At 33.0% G+C, this 13,282-nt stretch overlaps 1 protein-coding gene across 1 annotated transcript; it reads right to left on the bottom strand.

Annotated features, from left to right (window-relative positions):
* On the bottom strand, positions 1 to 12,545 carry LOC127163336 (centriolar coiled-coil protein of 110 kDa). The gene is made up of 14 exons (XM_051106521.1): positions 12,219 to 12,545; positions 11,770 to 11,939; positions 10,378 to 10,506; positions 8,420 to 9,440; positions 6,543 to 6,664; positions 6,142 to 6,310; positions 4,052 to 4,155; positions 3,802 to 3,918; positions 3,617 to 3,718; positions 3,417 to 3,533; positions 3,141 to 3,214; positions 1,473 to 1,535; positions 1,261 to 1,323; positions 1 to 806 (listed from the first exon to the last, which is right to left on the bottom strand). Exons 2-14 carry the CDS (start codon positions 11,914 to 11,916, stop codon positions 734 to 736), a joined length of 2,301 nt encoding a protein of 766 aa, XP_050962478.1. The 5' UTR covers positions 11,917 to 11,939; positions 12,219 to 12,545; the 3' UTR covers positions 1 to 733.
* Positions 12,546 to 13,282: the final 737 nt, after the last annotated feature.

Raw genomic sequence — 13,282 nt, 5'->3', positions numbered from 1 at the left:
TTATTTCACATTTTTAGCGCAAATGTGTCAAGTGCTTAAATATACAAGGCAAGAGCAAATACATTCATAAACAACTGATATCATTATAGTTACAAGTAGTAAAGTTAAGCATTATGATTAAAAGCACAAATTCAGTTGATATTCTGTCAATATTACTGACATTTTGATGTCAAACGACTGATTATCGGCGCCGATATTAAGCATTTTTATGGTTATCGGTATTGGTTGCTTTAGAAACCAATTTGCCGATAAAAGAATGTAAAAGCATTTAAAGCAAGTTTTTTTTTTTGTCAGAGCCCTTGTTGTTCTTAATTTTGACATTAATTTTCATTTTTAGCTCAGAAATATATATATCAGTTCAAAATATCGGTTATCGGTATCGGCTCTAAAAACATACCGGTCGAACCCTAATATGAATTTATAGCATTAAACAGCATAAACTTAGTACAAGCTTCTATTATTTGGAAAACAAGTAATCCCACTTTTACATAATTTATAATATTTTCTAGAAGGGTCATTTATGTGAATTATGTTTAGCTATAATACTGTAATTCTTAATATCTGGACTAATTCTATATTCACATATGCAGTATGTAATAGAATAATGGGAGGAACTAGATATCAGTGACATTTCATAGTCATAATTCAATGAGATGGCTAGCAGGGGAGTATTTTTAGAAGTATGATTAGCGCAATATTATTTTTCATATTCAGTTGATAACTGTATATGAGTTCAACCGAGTGAATGCTGTTTCTTCAGCCTCTCAGAATGCAGAAGTCTCTCTTCTGGAGTCTTCTTGTAACTCCTGAAAGACATAAAACGGGTAGATTCGTATGTTTTCTATTAAGACATTGCATTTATAGGCTATTTATCATATTTGAAAATTCAAATCAAGTCATTTAATGTAAACTCAGTGTAGTTCAAAACGTGTTTGAGGTTTTGCAGATGCATAATGCATTCCATACCAGGTTTCTTTTCAACAGTGTGATTATTTGCAATATAATACAGTGATATTTTGATCACACTTCAGTTGACTAAATGACTACACGAGAACCTGCCAAATGCATTTACAAATAAACGCAGCCAATTTTAAATGTCAGGTGACTCTTCTGGCAGGCTCTGTGGCATTTCCAGTATTGTAAGCGTCCACCACAGACTGAATTGAATTTCAAATTCCATCAACAGCACCGTAAAAGAAAATGGAAATGGCAGGAGCAGGAGATTGCGTGATCAAAGGCAGGAAAATGTGAAGAACTGACCCACGGCGCAGGAGCTGCTGGCCTGAAACGGGAGCGTTCTGGCCCTGACTGGGCTGCAGGATCCTTCAACACAACACAGACACACAAATGCTGTTGGAAAACTGTATGCAACTATAAACTATATGGTGCAGAGGGAGTACTGAATGTGTAAAGGGTCTGTTTTGCTTCTGTGAAGTGATTTCTAGCGTGTCTTGGAGTGTTTTTGCATTCACCTTTTTGTAGGAGGACTCTTGGTTTTCTGAGCTCTTCTGGTCTGACCTGGAGATTCACCAACTCTGATGAGATACAAAAACAAGCATTTTTCTTCAGTTTATATAGATAGATAGAAAAACTGATGTAAATAATAATATAATAATACTACAAATAATAATGTCATTAAAAAAATAGTGCTGTAAAATCGATTAATCGGAATTATAAGTTTGTTTATAAAATATGTGTACATGTATAAAATTAGATTTATATTATATATTAATACATTACATGTATTTCTTAAATATATACATGCATGTGAACTTGTGTATATGTAAATGTACACAGTGCACACATATATTATGTATACACAAACATTTATTTTAGATGTGATTAATCACGATTAATGACTTTGACAGCACTTACATAATTCATTTGGGATGCGATTAATAGATTTGACAGCACTTACATAATTTATTTAGGATGCGATTAATTGCAATGAATCACTGACAGCATTTATGTAATTTATTTGGGATGCAATTAATTATGATTAATTAATTGACAACACTTAAATAATGTATTCTGGATGCGATTTATCAATTTGACAGCACTCACATCATAATTTAAGATGTGATTAATTGCAGTTAATCGCTTTAACAGCATTTACAAAAATTAATTTGACAGCACTTACATAATTTATCCGGATGCGATTAGTCAATATGACAGCACTTGTTTGCAATTGTTTGCAATTAATCGATTTGAACTTACATAATTTATTCCGGATGCGATTTTTTTTTTGCAATTAATCAATCTGACAGCACTTACATAATTCATTTAGGATGCAATTAATTGTGATTAACTGATTTGACAGCACTTACATAATTTATTTGGGATGTGATTAATCGCTTTGACACCACTCACATAATTTATTTTGGATGTGATTAATCGCAATTAATCGCTTTGACAGCACTTACATAATTTATTCCGGATGCGACTGTTTGCAATTAATCGATTTGACAGGACTTACATAATTTGTTTAGGATGCGATTAATTGTGATTAATTGATTTGACAGTACTTACATAATTTATTCCGGATGCGACTGTTTGCAATTAATCGATTTGACAGCACTTACATAATTTATTCCGGATGCAACTGTTTGCAATTAATTAATTTGACAGCACTTACATAATTTATTCCGGATGCGACTGTTTGCAATTAATCGATTTGACAGCACTTACATAATTCATTTGGGATGCGCTTAATCTTGATTCATTGATTTGACAGCACTTAATTTATATCGGACACAATTAATCGTGATTAATCGATTTGACAGCACTTACATGATTTATTTGGGATGCAATTAATCATGATTAATCAATTTCACAGTACTTACATAATTTATTTTGGATGTAATTAAACACAATCAATCAATTTGACAGTACTTATACAATTTTACTGTTAAAAAATACATTTACAAAAAAAAAACCATTAATTTTTTTTGGAAAAAAGATAACATCCAACTGGCCAATAACTTGCCAATTTTTATGTTTATTTGGTGCTAGGTGTATTATTAATTTCGTACCCTAGATATGTATCAAAAAAGCCTTTATAATACAAACAAATGCATAAAGCATAACAATATTGTGCTAATGAAACTCGAATAAATATATTTTTAATTATGTTCACTTACCTTTTCTTTCTATCAAGAGATTTCTGGGTAGCAGCGGATAAAATCACCTTGTCCTTGGGGCTTTTTGCTTTTTCCTGCATGCCAAATAAAATTGTACTTGCGTTGGAAAGAAACACTGACTTGCACAGCTGTACATTCATATGGAAATGACTTTGTACTTTTCCAAAATCGGCAGGAAACAAACACTTCAACAATGGCCGAGGATCAAAGCTAACCAAAATGAAAGAAAGTCAACCAATGAACATGAAACAAAAACCCACAGATCCTGACAGTTACCATCTCTCTGAGTTTTCTCTCTGTGCGCAGCTCTCTGTCTTGTTGAAGCAGTGACAGGCGCTCCTCTAGTGTCATTGTGAAGAAGATATCATGTATGTCAAATAAGGCCGCACGTAACTGAAAAAGAAACAAAATATAAGGTTTCAGTATCAGTTCTGATGCTGTACACACTGTTCTTTAAGTACCAAACCATTAGGGACCTGAGCTCTGACACGCTCTTGCAAAGACAGATCTTGCTCTGACAAGGGGTCGTTTCTCTGAGGAGCGTCAGTCCTGAATGAACGAATAAACTCTTGTGTGTCCTGAGGAAAAACACATGTATAAGCAAGATCAAACATGTTAGACTTTACTTAGCATGTATGTGAACTTTATATTGCGTTCTCACTTGTATGGTTTGACGCAGGTGTTTGACTTTCTCTGTTTTCAGCAGTCGCCTGATTAGGAAGCCCTTCACGATTGCAGTGAGGTGACACAGCGCCCTCTGCTGCTCCGCTGTTACAACCTGCATGACACCAGGACCAGTTTATGAACCGTCAGAGTCTAATAAAATTGGACTTTTAGATACACTTTTTAATTAAAGCTTATTTTACTCTACAGAGACTAATTTACAGTTATAAAAGCACATTAAAATTCACCTGGCTCGGCCTGTTTCTCTTTCCAGTGCTGTGATTTAGGCCTCTCATATAAATGGGCGTCTGTATCGAAGTTGATCCCACATCTAAACTGTTTGAAGGGAAACCTAAAAAGTAAAAATACAGACAGATATGCAGTTAAACAATAGTACATGTGCCATAATAAGAGTTTAACCAAAAATTACAATTGAACCTTCGCAAAAACCCGGCCTCCTTAGTTACTGTTGCTATGTCTGACAAAAAATGCTGCTCTCACACTACAAATCATGTTCTCACGCAGTGAAAAATACATTGCGGAGCAAAGAGGAAACTGACAACACGCCGACAGACAAGACAGAACAGGACACTTGTATGAAACAAGGTCTCAGCTTTAAAATGTTGTCATTTTGTTTTTAAATTTCAAACAATAAATACCGTTTTGTGGCTCTTTAATGTGTCAAGACAGATCACTGTATTTCCTAAGATCATTTGACACATGACTGTTCGCCTTTTCTTCTTTTCTTAAAGCATGAAAAAAACTTGAATGAACATCAGAATGTATTGTATTTCAACTGCAATAAGACATCAATACATTACGCGCAATCTTTCAAGTTAAAGTCCACAGAATTCAATCTGCTCTCCTGTCTTAATTCTTTGTCGGACGTTATGACTGTTCAGATCACCTGTCAATCAAGCTCTTTGCGAAGGGTCAACTGCATCATCACTTACTCATTCTGTTCTAAAGTTTAGAATTTAAACGACAAAAAAGAACCAAAAAAGTTCCAAGAAGAACTAAAAGAGTCCTAAATAAAGTCCACATGACTGCATTTGTGTATGTTCAATTGAATGTGTTGAATCAGTGTTACTTTAATAATACTTATAAAATATTATAGTATTTATTCATATTTTAAATTAGTTTATATTTGAAATTTTAGTTTTAAATGTGTGTTTTAGCAAAAGCACATAATAAACAGTTTATGCACATTTGTCATTTTTGTTAGGGTTTTTAATATAGATTTTATATAGCTTTAATTTATTTCAGTTTTAATTTCAGTCATTTTAGTCACTTTTAAATCACTTTTAGTCACTTTCAGTTTTAATTAACTTAAACATTTATTTCAATTTCTAAGATTCATTTACATTTTTACATTTGTTTTTAATCTAATATTAATAATTTATTGTATTTCAGCTTTATTACAATTGTGATTTTTTTATTATTTTATTAAAAATATGACTTTATTTTATTTATTTTTATTGTTTTTTAATCTCATATTTATAATGTTTTTTTATTTCTAATAATTATTTTTAATAGTTTTAATTTTAGCTAACAATAACGTTTTGAAATAAATGCAATGAATTAAATTTCAGTTTCTCACACTCTTGTATAACTTCAGAAGACTTGAAATACAGATAATGAGTCATATGTGACATTTTTATGATGCTTTTACGGTCTTTTCCTGTTATTTTGAAGCTCATCATTGTCTGCCCTCACGCACTTGTGTTCCACAGAAGAAAGAAAATTAAGAGTTTGGGCGAGTAAATGGTGACAGAATCTTCACTCAAAAAGATACTTTTAATATACACTATTAGTCAAAAGTTTTTGAACAGTAAGATTTTTCAAAAAATATGTTTTTTAAAAAATTATGTTCTGCTCACCAAGCCTCTATTTCTTTGATCCAAAGTACAGCAAAAACATTAACATTTTTAAATAATATTACTATTTAATATATCTGTTTTCTATCTGAAAATATTTTAAAAAGTAATTTATTCCTGTGATTTTCAAGCTGAATTTTTAGCATCATTACTCCAGATCACATGATCCTTCAGAAATCATTCTAATATTCTGATTTGCTGTTCAAGAATAAGAATAATAATAGTTATTTTTAATAGTAAAAATATTTCAAAGTTTTACTGTTTTTGCTGTACTTTGGATTAAATAAATGCAGGCTTGGTAAGCAGAAGAGAATCTTTAAAAAACATTTTAAAAATTGACTAAGTGTATACCAACATATTTAACAAATTTTCTACCCATAAATCAACTAAATGTCCATTGAAACACACAGTGGTAGCAAATTAAAGACATTAATCACAGGCTAAAATAATTGAAATAATACCAATGGTTGGCACAGGGTGTCTTGGTGATCTGTCTCCTGGGCTTAAAGGGCACATGGGACTCAATATTGGGTAACGTTCACCAGCCGCCCTTATTTCACACCCATCCTCACCCGCTACGGGACTCAGACCACCCTGACTCCTCAGTCTCCAGACCCGCTCCTCCGACTCCTGAATGAGAAACAGACTATTGTCAGAATATGTATAACTGGAATCCAGGGAAATATTAGTTGTGAATGTATTTATTCATTTTTCACATCTAATATTTGTGTATGTGTTATTCTAGGTGATGCATAGCAGAAGTAGATTGTAAACACATAGTAATACATGTTTAAATACTACAATGTACATTTTTAATTCACAAAAGATTAAAAGACCCCTATCTGGACATGCCAGTACTGACCTGACTGAAGAGCAGTTGTTCTCTCTCTTGTTCTGCCATCAGACACGACATCCGGAAAGCATAATCGTCCTCCAAAGACCTCTGCATGTCTTCTAGAGCGTGGACTTGCCATTGCATCTCATCTTATGAAAAGGATACACAATTCAGAGGATACTTTATTCAGATCTTTAGTCTCAAATAAACATTCATCAGCGGTTCTTTGAGGTATCACTGATTAGCTCTTCTTATCAAGAATCATCAAGAATCTTGAGTATCTGCACTCAAACCAAAATTTATTCAGACACCTTCAACATTTCTCACATTATCACAGTTTATTCACTATAGTTTAGAAAATGGTAATAAAATATGACAAGAACTCAGAATTAAACTGTGTTAGAACAAATTCATCTTGTCAGATAAATTTGATAGAAAGGTATGGCCCCAAATTTTTATCAGTTTTACTAGGAGTCCACTATATGAAGAATTTTGGGTATAATATGTCACAGTATACTTTATTTTGCCATCCTCACTTGCATAAATGAACGGTATTGTTCTGCACCCACTAGTAAAAAAAATATCAAAAATTATATCTGGTTTCTGAATAATTTTTGGTACGACAGTATATGGTTTTGTGTTTTTTCTTATATGATTCATTAAGTTCTTGATGTGACATTATCAGTTATTTTTGTTAGTGTTGTGGTTTCTGGGTTATTTAGACCAGGGGTTTTTAAAGGGAAACAGGGAAAAAGAGTCTTTTTAAAGCAATTTTTCTAATATGTATTGCGGAAACACTCTACAAAAAAGAATTATTGCTCATTTTAATTTTTTTTAAAGATATTAATACTTTTATTTGATTACGGTTTCTAAAAAATATTTACTTTTTTTAACATAATGTTGCATAATAATAAGAAATGTTTTTTGAAAGATCATGTGACACTGAAGACTGGAGTAAGGAGGCTGAAAATTCAGCTTTGCATCACAGGAATAAATTACACTTTAAAATATATTCAAATAGAAAATTGTTATTTTTAAATAGTAATATTTCACAATATTAATGTTTTATGTTTGTATTTTTGATCAAATAAATACAGTCTTAATAAGCGTTAGAGACTTTTTTCAAAGATATGTAAAAATCTAAGCAATTTTTGTGATATTTTGTGATATATTACAAAAAAGAATTATTGCTCATTTTAAGATTTTTTAAAGATATTAATACTTTTATTCAGAAAGGAGACATTCAATTGGTTAAATGTGACAGTAAAGATATTTATAATGTTAGAAAAGATTTTTATTTCAAATAAATGTGTTCATTTGAACTGTCTATTCATTTAAACCTTTAAAAATGTATCATGGTTTCTAAAAAATATTTTTCAGCATAGATAATTATAAGAAAAGTTTTTTTAAGTAGCAAATCATAACAGCATATTAGAATGATTTCTGAAGGATCATGTGACACTGAAAACGAAGATTATATATAATCTTAATATATAATCAACTAGAAAATTGGTATTTTAAAAAGTAATAACATTTCACAATATTAATGTTTTTACTGTATTTTTAATCAAATAAATGCAGCCTCTGGGAGCAGAAGAGACTTCTTTCAAAAATATTTAAAAATCTTATTAACCTCAGACTTCTGAATGGTAGTGTGTATGGAAATATTTTTTCACTTTTGCTTTAGTACAATGACCTCATAAATGCCAACTATTTAATTTTCTAAACGTAAAAGCATTCTGTATTTTGGGAAGTCAGTCCTTTTTAAGGAGATCATCATATTTGGGGGTCCCTGACATTGTGATGATGATAATTTCTAGAATTCAAAGTTCTTTTCGGAACTTTAAAATGTTCTGAAAAAAGGTATTTTCGTTTTAATCTTCACTAAGTTATTCTGTTCTTACCTGTTCTCCTTTCTTTCAGCGCTGTGCTAATAACACTGTTTCTGTCTGTCTCAAAAGGTAGTTTGGCACGAGAAGGAGAGTCTGGGCTGATTCCAGACCCCATAAATGCTGCTACGGGACTGTCCCGTGTGAAAGTCTTGTTCATGGGTGAAGGTGGAGACAGTCGAGTGGGCGTTCTCGCAGTGACCCCGGCCATAAAGCGAGGCATTCTCTCCTGGCTCCTGTCTATGACCGGACTCTGATGACGTGAGGACAGATGGCTATCCAGCGTGTGACATCTCCTTCGAAACAGAGGGCTTGTGAGCTCAGGATCCACTGGAGATGTTTCTAATCGTCCCACGGTCTCGTTCAACCTGGAGAGATCATCGTATCGGCCCATACTCACATTTTCCACTCCAAGTAGCTTTCTTTCCTGTGTTGCAAATGTTTTTATTTCCTGTGGCCTTGCATGAGCTGTAATGTTCGGTTGATTGGGGTTTTCAGGGAAAGAAAAGAAGATGCTGCCAGCAGAAATGGGACGAGGACGTCCCCGATGGGGTCTGGCACTTAAACTGCCATTTAGACCAGATTCTGGGCTTATCAGGTTACTGGGAGAGGTTTGGTTTGGTGAAGGAATATAAAAGGGTAAACCAGATGGAGTCCCATCCAAAGGACTCCCGTTTTCTTTATCCGACGGGCTTTCAGAAAGTATCCTGCTTGGATCAACCATTTTGTTGACCTTTGACCCCTGTTTACCTTGCTCTTTTTCAATAAATTCACGTGATTTCTTTAGCAGGTTCTGCAGACAGACTCCTTCTGTTTCAATTTCCTCTTGCATTTGTTTTTCTTCTTCACATTTTCTTGTCATAACCCCAGTCAGCTCAGCTGATGGGGTCACTGGTTGCTTAGTAGACAAAATATACGGCTCTGTGGCCCCGGTAGGATCAGGTACTGTAAAACCATTCCTGTAGTCTGTTTTTGGAGATGGAGAAGGAGACAGGCTCTGCTCTGAAGGCTTTGGCACGTCCAATATTTTTGGTGCCTATAATGCAAGTGCAACAAGTATTTAAGTAGTATTTTATTATAGTGAATAAGATATATATACAGTCAAAAGTTATTTTTTATGTTTTTGAAAAAAGGCCTTATACTCACCTTAAATCTGCATTCATTTGATCAAATACAGTGAAAACACTACTGTGCACACTTTAAAAAAAGGCACAAAAGCTGTCATGTAGGCAGTACCTTTCAAAAGGTACACATTTGTACCTTATTTACCTCTAAATGTGCATATTGGTACCTTAGTACCAATATATTATTACACATTACACATACATCTGTACAAATTAGTAGCTTCTTTATGGGTACCGCCCCAGTGATGGCTTTTGTACCTTTTTTCTGAGAGTGAACAAACTGAACATATTTATCAATTTAAATGATTATTAGAATGATTTTTGAAGGATCATGTGACACTGAAAACTGAAGTCATGATGCTGAAAATTCAGCTTTACATCACAGGAATAAATTGCATTTGAATTTTTACTGTATTTTTGACCAAATAAATGCAGTCTTGGTGAGCATAAGAAACTTAAATAAATTAATTAATTAATTAATAAAGTAAGTAAGTTCAATTTAATATCTGGGTTAAAACAAAAACAAAATCATAAAAATATAAAAGCATACATAAAGGAGAAAAAATTGCAAAACACTTGGAATATATTAATTTTAATAATAACTCAAATAAAAAACATAAAATATGCATAAAGGGAACATATAAAAAATATAAAATATAAAAATATACATAAAGGGGAAAAAGTTAAGTATATTTTTATAAAAAAAATATATATATAAAATATGCATAAAAAGATATGAAACACTTGAAAAAAATGAAACATATTAGTTTTAATAAAAATAAAATAAATGTATGAAAAAGTCACTGCGACATGAAAGTGTCTAAAATTGAAGAAACATTATTTTCTTACCTTGTTGGTCCAAAGAATGGTCTGAATCTGATTGAGGAGGTTTTTGTTATAATGAATCTGTCTCTCGGCCTCCATTTGTGAAGCTCTTTTCCTGTATTCAACCATCTCCCTTCTTTGCTTCTCATTTAGCTGGAAACACACAATGCAAAATTAATAAATGAAAAAAAGCTAATAAGCAAATATGCTCTGCTGATTTTGAATGTAAAATCAAACTTAAATATTATTATTAGTAGTAGTAGTAGTAAGTTCTTTACTGTTTCTTTTGTGCTAAACCTTTCTTTTGCATTGAAAATTTATCATCACGTAGAAAATAAATGGTCAAAAATTACAATAGAGGACCTGAAAAAAATGCTTTGTAGTCACACTTTGTAAAATGAAACCTAACTTTATGAGACATAATTAATACAAATACACTCTCAGAAAAAAGTTACAAAGCTGTCACCGGGGTGGTACCCTGAGGAACAAAAGCGAAAAGGTACAGTACATCTTTGTACCTTATTTACCCCTAAATGGTGTTTAATATTAGTACCTTAAAGGGATAGTTCACCCAAAAATAAAAATTCTGTCATTAATTCACCTCAAGTCATTCCAAACCTGTAAGATCTTCGTAGGGTTATAAAATTAAGGTTGAACCACTGATGTCACGTGGACTATTTTAACAATGTCCTAACTACCTTTCATGGCCCTGAACGTGGTAGTTGCGTTGCTGTCTATGCAGGGTCAGAAACTCTCAGATTTCATCAAAAATATCTCAATTGTGTTTTGAAGATGAACGAAGGTCTTACGGGTCTGGAAAGACATGAGGGTGAGTAATAGAGGGTTTTCATGACACGTCATCAATTGCCATATTGGCGGCACTGAATGTAAACAATGCCACTGAACCGAACAAAACTCACATTTTGCTGATTATTGCTGCTGAAAATGGTCAATTATTGTCATGTTTTGGGCTGTACTAATCGGACAGACCAGGAAAAACATTTGGAGTACTACAGACTGACAAACGTTATAACAAATCAAGCAGAGGCGTGCAAAAAACTATCTTAGGAACAAAAGGCATTTGTGGTTGACAAAACTAAACCAGGATTTCCAGGGCAAGAATCTTGACAACATTCATGTTTGTTCTTATCATTTTCAGTCAGGTAGGTTAAATATTGTACTAATATCTCAATTAATACTGCAATTAATATGGTCGCTCATCCGGGTAACTGACCAAACCGTGACGCAAGTGCAAACCCTCTATAAATGACAGAATTTTCATTTTTGGGTACATATTAGTAGCGTACTTTTTGAAAGGGTGCCTTTTTCCGATAATGTACAGGATACAGCATACACACTATGTATCTGACTCCCTTGTTGCCTTGTTTAGCATCACATTTCATGTGTTGTACTCACAACTGGAGACAAAACCGGCCTGCCATAAAAGCAGATGAGCGAGTGCGCCACCCCTCGAGCAGGTGCGGTACTGCAGCTCTTCTCATGCATCATTTCCGACTGCAGTTTAGACAGAATGCGTGTGCAGAAATCCTCATAGCTGTCCATGTTTTCTACACAGCTGGAGTAGCCTAAAAATTGGAAACGCAGACGTTCGAGCAAGGGTTATCCGATATCGGCCAAAACAGAAGCATGTAACGTTAGTCGTGTTTATTTGGTTATAGATTGAGCTTTCACAGCAGCAGTCACGTTTGCTAATAATGCAGGCTTTTAAACTCAGAATTTAAACAAACTATAGCCTTGTCAAAGCTCAAGGAAATGGCTCCGCGTTCCACTGCGCTTTTATCTGTAAAGATGTGTTTGCTAACAGATAAGCATGCGCAGATGTTAATCTCAGCATCAGCACCTACCTTTAGATCGCAATGCAGACTGTTTAAAATAAATAACAAAAATCAAACAAAATGCATCAACAAAAAGGCTTTCGTCCACCACAGATGCGACTGTAACACTGTATGATGACGCTGTGCTGATGTTTATATTGGACGTACAGATGCGAATCGCGTAATCGTTTCCTGTTTGTCCGGTAATTACGCTGAGAATGATAAAGAAGCTAGTAAACTAGATTACACTGTATCCACATGACGCAGGCAGTAGTATGTCGGCAGAAGACTGATTTCATATCCTAAAACTGGATCTGTCATTCACCCCGGGTTCTGTGTCTGTCTGGTCCTCATCAGCACCGCCCCGTTCACTCGCCGTCATTCTCTCATTTGGACGTCAAAACAGCGGAAGATTCCTTCACACCAGATATATTTAGGTACAGATTCATTTTCACGTTATATTTACTGTAGCAGGCCTATAAATTCACTATAAATTAAAATGCTTCTGCTATATATACAACGTTTTTTAATTACATTTTGTAATTATAATAAATACATTATAAAATGACTAATAAATGAATGAATGATTAAATAAGTTAAAATTAAGGAGATGTGCCTTGTGCTAAAGATGTCATTGTCAGTATGAAGGACCAAACCTGTAGAAATTAAAAATAGATTTTTTAATTTTTTCGTTATGTATTGTTTTCTGTATTTATTTTGTACATTTATTTTTATTTTGTTCACTTTATTCTTATATTTATTTAATTAATTAATTAATTAATTTATTTATTTAATTGTTTGCTGTATTTATTTATGTGTTTATTTTTAAAATATTTATTTAGTCCCACGTGTATTTGTCTGTCTATTTTTTTCAGCATGTAAAGGCCACCGTTTAATTAATTAATTAATTTTAAGTTCTCTATTTTTAAAATATAATTTATTAAATATATAATTTATTTTCTCTCTATCTCTCTCTATACATATATTTATTTATTTATTTTTTAATTTATTTATGCATGTTTGTGCCTTCATTTATTTATTTATTTATTCTGCATGTTTGGGCCTCCATATTACTCACTAAAAAATGTTGGGTT

Source organism: Labeo rohita, chromosome 3 (genome assembly GCF_022985175.1).
Source record: "Labeo rohita strain BAU-BD-2019 chromosome 3, IGBB_LRoh.1.0, whole genome shotgun sequence".
Lineage (NCBI taxonomy): Eukaryota > Metazoa > Chordata > Actinopteri > Cypriniformes > Cyprinidae > Labeo > Labeo rohita.
Note: the sequence above shows the minus strand (reverse complement) of the source record. Positions and strands in the feature narration are given on the sequence as shown.